At 39.8% G+C, this 14,357-nt stretch overlaps 1 protein-coding gene across 15 annotated transcripts in view; it reads right to left on the bottom strand.

Moving 5' to 3' along the window:
- Positions 1–14,357, bottom strand: part of LOC122986933 (plectin-like) — a 128,260-nt gene that overhangs the window by 15,835 nt on the left and 98,068 nt on the right. For 11 of the 15 annotated variants that reach the window (XM_044358458.1, XM_044358460.1, XM_044358464.1 and 8 more), the window contains 25 exons: positions 11,864–11,979; positions 11,420–11,523; positions 10,529–10,648; positions 9,428–9,523; positions 9,206–9,333; positions 8,296–8,389; positions 7,683–7,837; positions 7,249–7,570; positions 7,045–7,122; positions 6,721–6,882; positions 6,447–6,551; positions 6,242–6,337; positions 5,998–6,123; positions 5,683–5,835; positions 5,410–5,564; positions 4,941–5,067; positions 4,303–4,486; positions 4,174–4,194; positions 3,347–3,504; positions 2,210–2,388; positions 1,956–2,094; positions 1,347–1,703; positions 1,160–1,243; positions 939–1,043; positions 678–776 (listed from right to left, as the gene is read on the bottom strand). In XM_044358458.1, coding sequence (XP_044214393.1) covers positions 678–776; positions 939–1,043; positions 1,160–1,243; positions 1,347–1,703; positions 1,956–2,094; positions 2,210–2,388; positions 3,347–3,504; positions 4,174–4,194; positions 4,303–4,486; positions 4,941–5,067; positions 5,410–5,564; positions 5,683–5,835; positions 5,998–6,123; positions 6,242–6,337; positions 6,447–6,551; positions 6,721–6,882; positions 7,045–7,122; positions 7,249–7,570; positions 7,683–7,837; positions 8,296–8,389; positions 9,206–9,333; positions 9,428–9,523; positions 10,529–10,648; positions 11,420–11,523; positions 11,864–11,979 — 3,463 coding nt within the window. The remainder of the gene's footprint in view (positions 1–677; positions 777–938; positions 1,044–1,159; positions 1,244–1,346; positions 1,704–1,955; positions 2,095–2,209; positions 2,389–3,346; positions 3,505–4,173; positions 4,195–4,302; positions 4,487–4,940; positions 5,068–5,409; positions 5,565–5,682; positions 5,836–5,997; positions 6,124–6,241; positions 6,338–6,446; positions 6,552–6,720; positions 6,883–7,044; positions 7,123–7,248; positions 7,571–7,682; positions 7,838–8,295; positions 8,390–9,205; positions 9,334–9,427; positions 9,524–10,528; positions 10,649–11,419; positions 11,524–11,863; positions 11,980–14,357) is intronic. The other 4 variants (XM_044358461.1, XM_044358456.1, XM_044358457.1 and 1 more) reach the window with 1 other exon arrangement.

Below are 14,357 nucleotides of genomic sequence, written 5' to 3'. Positions count from 1 at the left end.
TCGAAAAAAGGACCATGATAACGAGGCTGAACCATAGTCTTAACTTTGCTTTTAACCTCAGGAAATAAAGTGGCCAGTGGGAAAAGAAAGGAAAGGAAACCCCTAGTGAAAGAAAGAACCCCTCATTCTAAATCACACAATACACACAATGAATGAAGATGGAGCAGCTAATATGGACATACAATGTACTGTATCTACTTTATTAAATGTAGTTTTAGACTGACATCGAGAGCCATGGTCTCAACTGAATAATCTACTTTAATACTGAATCCACCTGAATACATATACAACCTCATGCATCATATTTATTTGCAATTATTATTTTGTTTCCTGTTTTTTGTACTGTTTTATAAACTTTGATATGATCTCTACTGAGAGCATTTAATATGCTCCAAACAATATGTGCTGCTCTAGCTAAGAGATCAGCTACAGCATGCCAATGTTTCATGCATAGTCAATGCAAAGGAACAAATTGTCACCCGTACATCAATTTGATGTGTGTGTGGTTTTGTGTGCATGACTTTGCGCTTTCACGTGTGACACACAGAGAAAAGTGCGTGCATGCATGCATTTAGTGTTCGGTGGGTAAATTTGTTTGTTGGTTGGTTATTTGGTTGGTTGGTTAGGTTAATGTTAGAATTTAGTTTGTTTGGGATCCTCAGCCAGTTGTCACGCACCTCCTCATCCTCCAAGCGGCGCTGTGTGTCGGTGATGAACTTGATGTACTGACTAGTCAGAGTCATCAGCTCACTGTACCGGGTCCTCAGTGTTACATACTGATATGGAAAGAAACGAAGCATGTTTGTTAGAGACGTGTAATTTTACATTTCATCTATATGTCTTTCATAGTGACCCCAAGTTGATGGTCAAGCCATCCTTTATCAATATATTCAGTACTTTCAAGAAACTGGATCCAGTATGGTTTGGAAGATACACACCTCCTGAATGATGCTGTCAGAAGCAGAATCCAGTTTGGTTTTCTTCAAGGGAGAAACAAGAGGCTCCACCTGAGCTTTGTAGGCTACCAACTGGAGTTCATAATCCTATTTGAAAAAAGGACAGTCTCCATACATTAGTTATGCAACAGCCATTTTATCTAAATGTTCTAAATTACAACATTCACAGTACATTATGCATGCTAATGTTGCATAACGCTCACCTTGATAGTATCAATGTACGCTTTAGCATATTTTTGACACTCATCAACTTTGTCTTTGTTCTTCTCAATCTCCTCCAGCAATTTCTGTTTTGAAAAATAAATGGATAAATAAAATTAAAAGTTGAGCTCAATACCTTTATGTGAAGTCATTTTAAAGACAGCTGGTAATATCAAGAGGTACACAAACCTTCTCCTGGGCCAGTTGCTCTTTCAGAGTTTTGCTGTCAGTGATGGGCACAGCCTGGATCTTTTCCTGCCTTTGCTTGGCGTCTGCAATCCAGCGGATCAGCCAATCGTAACTCTCGCGGTAGTAGCCCAGCTGGCGGCCAAGCTGCTCTAGCTCTCTCTGGCGAAGGTCAATCTGGGTGAACACAGCCTTCCAGCGGTCCTGGAGACTAGACAGGAGCTGGCGGTAGTGATCCAGCTCAGCATCACGCTCGCTGTGCACGCGAGACATCTTGTCACTCACGGCAGTGGCTTTCTTTAGTTCTTCATCAAGAGAATCGAAAACTGGTTGTTCACCCTCAGCCTCATTTCGCATTTTCTGCAGGTTTCAAATAAAAGGGAGACAGAGCAATCAGTATTGAGGAAACATGGTCAAATCAATTAAAATAAGGGTGAAATACTATTAAAGGGAACAGTAACCAAACAGCTGAGAGAAGGAATTATAAGTTATTGTATTTTGCTATATTTTTTGTATTTCTGTATTTTACAGTGTATATAAACACTTGACAAAGATCCCTTCTAACAAATTTCCATGAAAAGAGACCTTATGAAAGAATCATATGTTGTTTACCTTAAGGTTCGCACGGTAAGTCTCGACTTCCTTGACATCACTGGGCACAGTGTGAACCTCACGGAGACAGTCCTCATACTGCTTGAGAACTCCCTCTGCACCCTGTGTGTTACGGATGACCATTTCCACAGTCTTCAGCCTAGGGCAAGAAATATCAAGTAAACAAGTGCAACAAAAGGGACATTAGAAAGAACTGTGTATTTTATCTTAACTCTTAAGCGTACAGTAGTTGATTGGGAGGAATGGGGACTCACTTCTCAAGATAAACAGAGGAGAGCATGTAGGCATGATCCATCTTCTGCACAGTGAGGTCAAGCTCTGAGCGCAGCACAGGAGCAGAGGCAGACTGCTGTGGGGAGTTCAAGATGTCTTTTGTCTTTACAGACACCTTATCAAGGTCCTTCTTGAGGCCCTCGAGCTCCACCTGGACTTTCTGCACATCAGAGGAGGACAACAAGAGTTAATATGTAACTGATAAAGAAATGCCATCCAGCCTGGTATAAGGAGCAGATTCTAAAAGAAATTTATTCAAATGTGCTGTAGGGCACCTTCAAAATTCAAATGAACCTGCACTGGGTATTTCTGTGCAAGGATTGGCCAGAGGCGATGTACAAATTTGTCTGAACAGTCTGAGATCATCAGAGACCTGAGCAGCTGTAGTAGGAATGTAGCAAGCTGGCCTACAATCTCTGCAATTCTCACTGCAAACACATTCATGGCCTCCAAGCAATTATTGCTCTATTTTCACATATTTTACCTTCACTCTCTCAATTTGTTTTTGAGAACTTTTCACCACTTTAACTCCACCCAACCTATCTCTCTCTCCACCATACACCAATTATCTTGGTAAAATATCATTATAGACAGTGTTAAGCCATTAATTCAATAACAGAATTATTGTATCTAATTATAAATTTGCCTCTCTGTTTTTACTCCAGCTTATCTTTCCATGTTTCATCTCTGCAGGAGGACTTCTTTGGCCTCCAGGGCCAGCGGGCTGCCAAGAATCATTTTCTGGATGTATTTTGCCTCCTAAGATGTCTTACTAGGCTTATAAGAAAAGCCTAGCTCATGATACATTATTCACAAAATACCATGAGGGTCATTAAATACAAATCTTGCAGACATATTCACAATGGGCGTATTATTTTAGGGCTATATACAGAGCATTTTGTATCTCTCTAAATGAAGACACATTTCCACTTGGAAAGAGGCTGTTAGTACTTATTTTTATTTCATCCCCATAGAGCCCAGTAGTAGCAGCTTTGTCTGCAATGGTCTTGTCTGTTTTTATGGTGATTATACTCATGTCTGAAAAAAATGATATGGTAAAGCTTTTTTAAATGTCACATTCCTATTTCTACACAACGCATTTAATCTGAGCATAGTACCTTCTGCTCTGTTGTCTTCTGAACACATTCTTTCAGAGGTTCCTTTTCCAAAGGTTTGCGAATGCGAGCCACAGTCCCAGTCTCACAGTTCTCTATACGCAGACGCAGGTCCTTGATCTCAGAGATGTAGTTCTTACACAGAGTCTCATCCTTTTGACCTGTGTAGCAGCAATTGTATTCATTTAGAACAGTGAGAATATATGAACAATTTGCTTATCCTAAAGGTAAGGTTGTGGGAAAAAGAGATTTTTAAAGAGCTCAAGGGTTAAAATATAGAAATACTGAATAAATTAAAAAATACTGTTCACAAACCTTAGATAAGAGCTTTGTGTATATGACAGGGTATAATATGTCATGGTTATGATTTGGATTGCTGATGTGTAACAAGGACTCCAGCATGTCTTCATAAACATTTTTCATATTCTCAAATCACTTGTTTTTGCTATGTTAATCACAGATTTGCAGTGCACTAAAACATGTTTGTACATGCAATTCTTCTTGTGTTGTGTCACAAACACACCGAGCTTGTATACATTCAAACCACAATTTATATAGGAAGTATTTTCCACCTCAGCAATCACACTATTAGGTGATATGACTGCAGGACAAAAAGCGTAACATATGAGAGCTTAACCCACAACATATGGGTTCTACTTTGTGCAGAGCTGCAAAAAGAACAAAAAACAACATGGAAACCAAAAACAACATGCGGACATTCAGAACTCTGCTCAAACAGTAACAGTCTTTTTAACATTTCAACCAAAGTTAAAAGCGTGTACACACACTAGCTTGGTGAGCTGTTGCTTGACTGGTTTTCCAGCACTCACCTTTGACCACAATCATTTGCCCTGAAAGGTGAATTGACAATATAAAGTTGCTATACACTTATTGTATATTCCCTTGATATATCTATGAATAGATAAAAGCTATTTTGATGTTTGGAGAAGAGGTTTTACCTTTCTCCATGGAGCGAAGCAGGTTATCGAAATGCTGGGTGGACTTGGTATAGTCTTCCTCGACCTGCATGCGGTCATCAGGGCCAAAGAGCTGCGAGTCCTGGCTGTCGCGCATGTAGTCCTGGTAGTGGAGCTCCAGGTTCCTCATAATCAGTCTATATTCCTCTGATTTCATGGTTTTTAACTGCACAGGATGGAGAAAAACGGGGGAGGGATTAAGAGGCAGGACTTATTCAGTGGAATCACGCTTCATATTCCAAAGAGGTTTATGTTGTAATTTGATTTATTGCTGCATTTTTGGTTTGGAGTCAGGTTCATTTCATGGTCTAAAATATACAGAATCATTAAAGCACAAATAAACCCTAACTGGTTTGCTTGTTAATTTGATCAAAGCTAGTGCATTCTTTCCAGTGCCAACAAATGATTCTGTCGTAACTGTATTTGATTCCAAACACTCAATGTAATAAATAGCTTACTATTACAATAACAGACCGTAGAGGCCTTGTCTATCCCCTAATATCTTGATTTATTCATACATAAGACAATTAACTCTCTATGTACCTCATATTTGGAACCCCAACTAATACGGCTCTTAATGGCTTTTTTTTTTTTTTTTGCATTCAAGTGTTAACACTCACTATGGTGATGTTCCAGGAGCGTATCTGTGTGAAGTCTCTCATCAGGTACTGCCAAGACAGCAGACTCTTCATGTCTATATGCAATGTCTGCCACATGGACACCATCTGCTGATAACCTCCATCCAGGCTGGAGTAGGAGAGGAAAGCAGATATTGTGAAAATTAAGAAACAAAATGTGCTTAAGAAATTATACCATAGCATTTATCAGTGTCAGGGATTAGATTAGTTGACAGAAACTGTGAAGGAAATTGCCTTCCAAAACTAGTTACCATCTTTATCATAAACATTGCTGCTTCAGGATAATAGAAATGTCATATAATGTCATGTAACACTGTAATTTACATCTGTAAATAATTTGTCACATACATACAGATCAATTTTGGGATTATAGTTTTTGCCACTTTGTCGAAAGTAGTAATCAGACCTACAACAGAGATCAGCAGATTTTCATTTGCTTCACTGTTCTCACCTGGAGACACTGTCCACAGCCTCTTTGTTGACTGGAGGTACAATGAAGCAGACAGATGGCACCACCGCCTCGTGTCCAGAGTGGTTCAGGACCTTCCACTTGAAAGGCTGAGAGTTGTTGAGGAGGGCACACTCATCTCCTTTATGGACGGTGATCTGTAGAACGCAGGACAGAATCCAAGATTGAGGTACAAATTAAAGAAGACATATTGTGGCTCTTTAACAACTCTGAAAAATCTCTAAAGAATAAAAACTGATAAGTAGTCGTTCTAACCTCCTGCTGTTTAAAGTCACACACAGCCTGAATAGGCAGTTTGCCTTTGATGGAGGTGGTAGGGTTGCGTGGTTTCAGCTGGATGATGGACTTGGCTCTCTTGTTCAGGCCAGTTACAAGAGTCTTGAATTCATTCAACTGTTCTTTCTCCTCCTGTTGATGAATTGTATTGAGATTAGAATAGATTAGAATAAAATATATGTGCAATCTTGATACATGCACCTTCTTTTTTCTTAGACATTTTCTTTATAGTAATAGTATATATGATTGTGAGCATATACATTTAGATATGTAATGTAAACAGTCATCACTCACCACAGCATCCTGCAGCAGATCCTCCAGGCGTGTGGCTGTGGTGGAGCGATCACAGCTGTATTTCTTTTTCATGTTCTCTTGCATTTTCTTCATCTTGTCCTGAGCCTCTTTTACATCAGCGAAGAACTGCAAAGAAAGGACATCACATGAGGGACAGAAAAATTGGCTCTCTACTTGATGAATATTGATGGATGTTTATTGGGGGTCAAAGGAAATTTTATTCATTAATATCAGTGTTCCATACCTGGTAGTAGGCTGTGTTTTCTTTGAGATGAGCTTCAATACAGCAGCACAGCTGGAGGATCCAGCTCCACTGAGTCTGCAGGGCCGCTGTGAAGGACTGGTAGAAGACATGATGACGGCGGGTTAGTTCAGGCCTCAGCAGGTACATTTTAGTGTATGCGGTATGTATATTTTTCTGTTTAAAATGGGATTACTGCTGTAATCACCTCAATCGTTTTCTTGCCAGGATGTCCATCCCTGATAAGTTTGTCTCCTGTGGCCTGAATATCATTGACCTTCTTCTCCCTCAGCTCCAGCTCTCGCATGAGACCCTGAGGGATCCAAATGAAACAGTGAATGACAATCATGGGACAAGAATCATGTTTTTTTTAAATTTAATTAGTTAATCTAAAAATCTTAAGAGCTAAAATAAAACAAAGAATGAAAGACTGAATCATGTGACTACAGAATCAGAGGTCTTGTTCTACTTCTGAGACACACCGAGTAGTTGTCTTTCTTAGCGGTCATGTTGGTGTTCCTGTCACTCCAGTCAAAGTTGACCTCCTCCTCTTCTTTGTCATTTAGCCACATGAGTTCCTTTGTGGCAGCGCTGACAAAGCCGTGGAGTGAATCCAGGTTCCTCAACCGGGACTTGGAAGAGGTCTAAGAAAAAAAAAAACAAATCAAAATACCAACAGTTGATATAGAAAAAACATACAACTACAATTAAAAGGTGTTAAACACAGATATTGGTTTACAGACAATCATACAAAAATATGAAAATTATCTACACAAACTAAAACCATATGCAATTTGCATATTTACCAGTAGTTTGCCATACTGCAGGTCCAGTTTACCCAGGTATTCTTTGTATGTGCCTATGCTGACAGGAGATAGCTGGCTCTGAAAAATAACAAGGATGCAACAAAAACATCAAAAAATTAGTAAAAAGTTACTTACATCTACTTATTTCTTTTCAAATCAACAACACAAAGTTGTTTGTGATCCTAACCCTGATAAGGTCACTACCTCGTCAGCCTTGGCCCGTCCAATCTTGGATTTGAAGTCTTCCACAGTCTGGTGCAGGCCTCTGTGGCTGCCTAGCTGGGACTCCACAGAGGGCAGATCGGATCCCCACTCAGCCTCATCAATGCGACGTTGGTTCTCCTCCACCCAGGCCAGCAGGTCTTGGATATAGCGCAGAGTCACATCATCCAACTCAGGCCGCACCTTCATGGTAGTTTGCTGGGAGGACTGCAGCACATTAACCTGGGTAGTAGTCACAGTAGACTTCAGACGAAGGTTGTAATCGCTGCGCAAGTTCACCAGGCGCTCATGGATGCGGAAGACCCTGTGGAGATAAAAAAAACACATCTTACTTTATAGCCTTTAAGTGCTTGACAGATATCCTTGAACTGCTTCGTAAGAAAAATTATTGTGTTAAGCGTTCACGTGCCACCCACCTGCGGTACATCTGCTCTGCCTGAGGGTGGCGCCCATCCTTGAGTATCTGTACATCATTGAAGAGTAGGCGAATCATTTGGTCTGCCTTGTCCAGCTCCCTCTCCACTTCTGCGGTGTGCTGAGCTGGTTTCCCTGCATTCAGCAGACGAATGTCCTGAAGGGACAAAAGCCAACAAATCTTTTTTTTCAAAAGCAATTAAAATCAGGAGTGAAAATAAAGGTGAGTGACAGTGACTGACACATCAGCACAGGCTCTCTTTCTGCCTGAAGGATAATAGCCATTCATATGAGTTTTTACCTTACGTTTTCTATAGTGCTTTAGTATTTATTTAGCAGATGACCTCAATAGATTCCAGGTACTATATTCTTTTATGAGTGTCTGATTGGTAGCAAGGTTGTTTTTTTAAAATTAAGATATTTACAAATTTGTGTGGAAATCTGTCTTCAAATTCAAAACTTGTGAGCTTAGAATGAAATAAAAACAAATGAAAAACAAAAATCACATGGCCTAAAATGTGATGTGTGGTCATCTTCTGGATTATCTGTCGTTTTGTGAACACACACCTATATAGCATAATATAGTCTAACTTGTTAGGATCATATGGGGCTCACCTTCTGCAGCAGGGTCTCCAGGTGGTTGAGCTGCTCATCACACAGTCCTGACTCCATCTGGACTTTACTGACAATTCTCTGGAGCCTCTCAAGTCTGGATAAGATAAGATCAATAAAATTAAATTAACACCATAATAAAATAAAATAAAATAGAAGCAGAGACATTTTGATGGTTGAAGCAGCATGGAAGAGGCATAGTTTGATTATTAATAATATGCCAATTTTTCCAGGACTAAAAGCCTGTGGTAAACAACCAAATTACATTTAGACAAGCAGAAGCTAAAGCTCCCAACTCATCAGTCAAAACACTTACGGCCACCTGCGTTGCAACAAGTACTCCAATCTATGAGGATCAGTTACAAATGCCATATCTCAACTCAAGTTCCAGCAAGGAGACTGCTGATTCTTCTGACACTCCCATCGCATCTTAGGTAAACGCTCTGCCACGTAGCAGCGCAGAGTGAGACAAATATGTCTCTGTTTTCTAACAAAGACATCCAGTCTCATTCAGTTGTTCCGCATCTCAGAACCATAAACAAGGCTATCAGATTGCAAGATGACCGGACAATCTTGTGACACTAACCATCCCATTTTCCAGGCATGATGCGACACTACTCTAAATACATACAACATCAGCAATGTCTCATCCTTATATTAATTATATTTTTTTATGTGTCCAATTATGAAGAAACTGTTTGAACACAGCTCTCTCATTTTGATACAAACTAACATACAAAACAAGAGAAACAGCAGAATGTTTGACCATCTTCTACCTGACAAAGAAAGTGATGCAATAAGTCTGCAACTTTAAAGCTATAATTGTAAACAATTTTAATTTTGATCACATTTAATATATATATATATATATATATATATATATATATTATTTCATATCTGCCAATCTGCTAACCTCTCAAACTCTATCCTTAGCAGCCGCTCTCTCTCCAGGATGGCCACATGGAGTCGGCCCCATTCCTTCTCCACATCAATGGGATGGTAGCCTGGAGGAACCTTCACCTGACCAGTATGCACAGCACTCTGTGGGCAAGTGGGAGTACAATCCATAAGTCACCACTCAATAGAATACAATACAAGAGAATACAAAAGAATTTAAAATAGTGAGTTAGCTTGCCTCAAAGGACTGGTAGATGTGTTTGGAACGGTTCTTGTCAGACTCTTTCACTGGCAGCTCTGTCTCCTTGAACTTCAAGAACTGGCGCCACAGAAGCTAAAGAGAAAAAATACACACAAAGAACAATCAAATTGAGAATTTTTTGTTTTTCATTCATTTAATTCTCTATCTTCAGTTAGATTTTTCATTTTTTTCTAAAACATTTTCTTTTTCTGAAATGTCTCAAAAATTCAGCTTGAAATGTAAACATACTAAAACCTTGACCGTACTTGTATAAATCACACATTATTGTGCTGCTATTTTAGGTAAATGTTTTGTAAGTGGATCACTGTCCGTTAAATCAATTTGAAATCCTAATTTCCTAAATGGGATGAGTTCATTAAGTTAACACATAATGCAGTGTTTCCAATGGCCTGCATGTAGTGAGGTGCTATCTTCTTTTGCCTCATTCATACATTCCCATGACCCTTATAAATTAAATTAAACTCCTAATGAGTCAAATCCATATAATTTCACTGTGTCTATACTGGAGAAAAGTATTACGCCATTTCTTACCAACTTAACTTTGATGAGTGTTTTTATAAAGCACACCCAAAACTGCTGCTTTTTATGATACCGTGCTGCTGATAATTTGACTTCAAACAGTATTAAGAAAAATACCAAAGTCACGCTACGCTTTTGTTCTTTAGCACTGACAGGGAGTGGCACAATGGTGGTTCTCCAGAGGATTAGGTTTAATAATATCTGCCTTTTGGCTGCATTTTCCCAGCATCAGCACTTCCCCACCAACAATGCAACAATGTCTATGAATACAGTTTCTTCTGTCTGCCCACAGCCAGACATGATGTAACTGTGTTCTTTGATCCATCAATGGATGGCCACCAAAACTTCTTTTCAACACTATGTATATTATTAAGATGCTCAACATGTTTTAATTCTTTTGAGAACAACACTTAAAAAAACCTTTCTATTGGAAAATTAAAGATTTTTTTTTTTAACTCTGTGCTCTTCAGTGCTGCTGAACTGCAAACATACCCATAATAAAGACAAATCCCTGACCTAGACGCATGATATCAGCAAATGATCAGCACATCATCTCACCTCTATCTCCTCATAGCTAGCAGGGAACTTCCTCTCCTCGAAGATCACGATATGGTGACGGATCCACTGGATCAGAACAGTCACCAGCTCGTAGTACTCCTGCCAGCGCAGCTCCAGCTCCTGTAGCCGACACAGCAGAAAAAGATAGCAGCGAGTTTAACAAAAACAGACAGGAAGGCTCTTCTTCTCCTGCGTCTCCATGTTGGACCACTCACACACCACACTAAACTCAATTAGGTACCAACAATCCAGGTCTTGTGTGAGCGGACAAGGAGGCAGAGATTGGATAGGGGGTTGATGGAGGGGGCAGCGGTGGAGGAGAAAGTGGGAGAAAGACAGTAGCTTATTTCCCAAGCTTTTTTCAGATTAGGTGTGTGCTGTTGTACCCATAATTTTAAGGACATTGATGAGAAAAAACATGTATAGTGTATATAGTGAGATCAGTATTTACTTCTATATAAGTTTAAGACCTGAAACATTAACATTAAATGCCACAGCATTACATTTTTCTAGTAAGTTAGTTTGCAACCTACATGTTTTATGTGAACAGATGATGTGTGACAATACACACAAAATACACATTTGTGCCTATCCCTTTGGCTTAAGCATTGTAAACACCACAGGTTGCTAATTTACTGCAATACTTGGTTTCACAAGACTTCCACTCTTTGAATCTCACACTGGTCACAGTGGAACACTCCACACAAAAGCTTTTTTATAAGCAGAGTCACAAGCCTCTTCAGTTTTGATCAAATGGAATTCAGCATTCAATCTGATCAAATTAGAGCAGTCATTTATGTATGTAACCCAGACGCTTGTTTATTTATGGCCTTCTGAAAACACTGTTGGAAGGATCAACCTGGATTCATGTGATAAATAAATTTTACTCACATTAGTTCTGACACCGTCATGTACGTCAATGCGAGGCATGACATCATACAAGGATGACACGTAGGTGATGATGGATTTCTCATCAGGGTGAGGAACATCGACATCTAGAAGGATAAAGTGAAATTGTATCATATGCCAGTTCATTGTTTGACTTTGTATAATAATAACACTAGTCAGGAGAAAACTACAAAAGTAACACAAATCAGATTAAAACAAAATCCTAACTGTTCTTGGACACTGATCCTAATTCAGCACAGTATCCTCTACATAGTCATGGAGTGCTATATTCTCTACACATACAGTGACTGATTTGGGCATCACTGTCCACATTTGCTTCTGTAACTTCTATTTTAGCAAAATACATGTGATTTTGCTTAAAATATCAGTGTTAACAAAAAAAGACCTCTGTGTGAGTCAATTCAAGTGTCTTTATGTCAGTCTTACCCTCAGGGTCCAGTAGGCGTGTCACTCCCAGGTCTCTCTCAGCCACACTGAAGGCCTGTTCCAGGTTCTCCAGGTTGGTCTGACGGTACACTTTGCCCATGTCAATGAGTCTGGGACTGGGGGAACACAAGGATGGACAACTAATCGTCAACAGTGTCCCACTGAGATGAGGAAGGTTTTCACCCCTAAATCTTTAGGGGTGAAATATATTCACAAATGCCATAAAATGCTTCAGTGACACATCTCGTGAGAGTTCAGTAGCATTGCGAACTATGATATACAGTATAAGGACATAAATGTAGTGTTTTCTCAAAAGTACCAATTTTTAAACATTGCCCTATTGTGGGACAATACTGGCTTCTGGCAATTGTAAATGTGACACCAATGGCTGCTCTCTGTATATGCTGTGCTCTATTCCATGTATTTCCATCTGCCCACACATCAAATTAACAATATGAATCTCAGAAATGAAAACCAAAACTTTGGAATTGGATGGCTTTAGCTTAAATGTCATCAACATTAACACCTATGCAGAACAAACCCAGTCAGTGCAGGTCTTCACTCACATGGTATGACACTGAATATATTTTCAGCAATAGTTGCACTTTTAAAGAACTTTTAGCTTATGGCTAAATGTTCTTAAACAGCCCATCTGTTGATTCTCTGATAAACTTGTATGAGCACCTGCCTTTTTGCCCTCTGGGTGACTGTGGCAGATGTCAAGAGCATCTATAGGTGGAATGTAATTTATAGAGCAGTTAATATATTCAAGTTTGACACACTGAATGTCAGCTGCCAGCCACAACTTGACTCCCAGAACATACAAAAGTTCATGTCTTCAGAGTGCAGAACAAGATAATCATCACATCACAGAAACTCATCTATCATGCATAATTATGTTCATTACATAACGTTCGATCTTTCTAACAGTGGACTGAAGCTATTTTGCATCACCAGTTATACCAGTTATGAGAGTGAACAAACACAGTATGTGCACAAAGCAAGTAGGAGCAGATTCATACAGATCTCTGATGCGTTGAGAAGAACAGCCTGAATTTTGTCCATAAAGAGGAGAAGACTCCACATGGTGAATTTCCCGAACAGAGTATTGCTGCTTTGCTGGCCTAGGTGAGCTGCTCATGCTCTGACCCTCTCCTCTCCGGGACCTCCATTCGTGACCCAATTCATCACTGCTAAAGCGGGCCACTGAGCTGTGTGAACCCCGCCCTGAGTCCCAAGAGGTTTCTTCTGAGGGGATATCCTCACACAACATGACCACCCGGTCATCCATATCACTGACAGATCCTGACACACTGCCACCAAAGCCCCGCCTTTTCTTCTTCGCCTTTGACTTCTTCCTTAAACCGAGCATCTTTCTATCTGCCTGAAGGTCCTTGTCCAGTGGCAAGTAAAAAAGTTATGCTTCAGTGGCTGGAATTACAGGTGCATTCATTCATGCTAACAAATCTTTTGATGAATTGATGTTTGTATGCAAATCCATCCTATGCATTTTCTCAGGTCTCCATCATCATGTGAAGTATCTTCTTAATTCACATGCAGGGTTGTTGAGATGAAAAAGGTGAGCTCCTAGAGTACCTAGTGGTACAGCAAAGTTACTGCTCTCCTCCCATCAAGCTTCTCTGCATGACACCTAAATTCAGCCGTAGCTCTGTAAATCCACCTTGGAAACCTTCACACCGACATCAACGTAAACTCTGGAGAATCTTGAATTGTCTGGATGAACGCAGCAGAATGAGTACACATCCTGCACTAGGATGCCCTGAATTATGCCTAGACGTGAAGTAACCCCACAGTTTTCATGCAGCAGCTACAGAGTGCAACAGTAACGCCCACACACCACACCCCTGACTTTTATGAAAAGCTACTAATCCAGCCTTAGGTGCCTCCAAAAAAGAAAAAAAGGGAGAAACAAAGCTGCAGGTACATGCTCAAGTTTAAGAAAACCTGCCCCTGCAGGTATCTCTTTCTTTCAATCCATAATAGTTCTAAAGAAATACATCTTGCCAAGCATTTAACTTTCTCTCATCTAATACAGCTTTTCTTTCTGTGTGCTCTCTGGACTCTACATGAATCTCTTTGTTATAACATCTGAAAAGAAAACCAACCAATGGGAAACTGTATTGATAAGTCTTCCTGAGAAAAAATGCACATTCATTTCCCAGGATGCTAGCACACAAAGCAATCTTTAACCACTAATTCTGCACACACTTTTGGGAAAGACACACAACAGCTTTTGCGTGAATTAACATATTAAGTCTTCAACAGCAAGAATATCAGATTTTTAATTGTATGTTCCCAACTATTCAATAAGCTAATCGTATTTAATATAGGAATTATCATCTCAACATGGCACCAAAGGTGGTACTGTATTACTCATGGCCAACGCCTGACTGTGGTATTCCTAGCCTAAGGGCCTAAATTGTTCACTGACAGACATTAATACAGATTATATTAAGGCAGCATGAGCCAGTAC

This window comes from Thunnus albacares, chromosome 8, assembly GCF_914725855.1.
Source record: "Thunnus albacares chromosome 8, fThuAlb1.1, whole genome shotgun sequence".
Classification (NCBI taxonomy): Eukaryota; Metazoa; Chordata; class Actinopteri; order Scombriformes; family Scombridae; genus Thunnus; species Thunnus albacares.
Note: the sequence above shows the minus strand (reverse complement) of the source record. Positions and strands in the feature narration are given on the sequence as shown.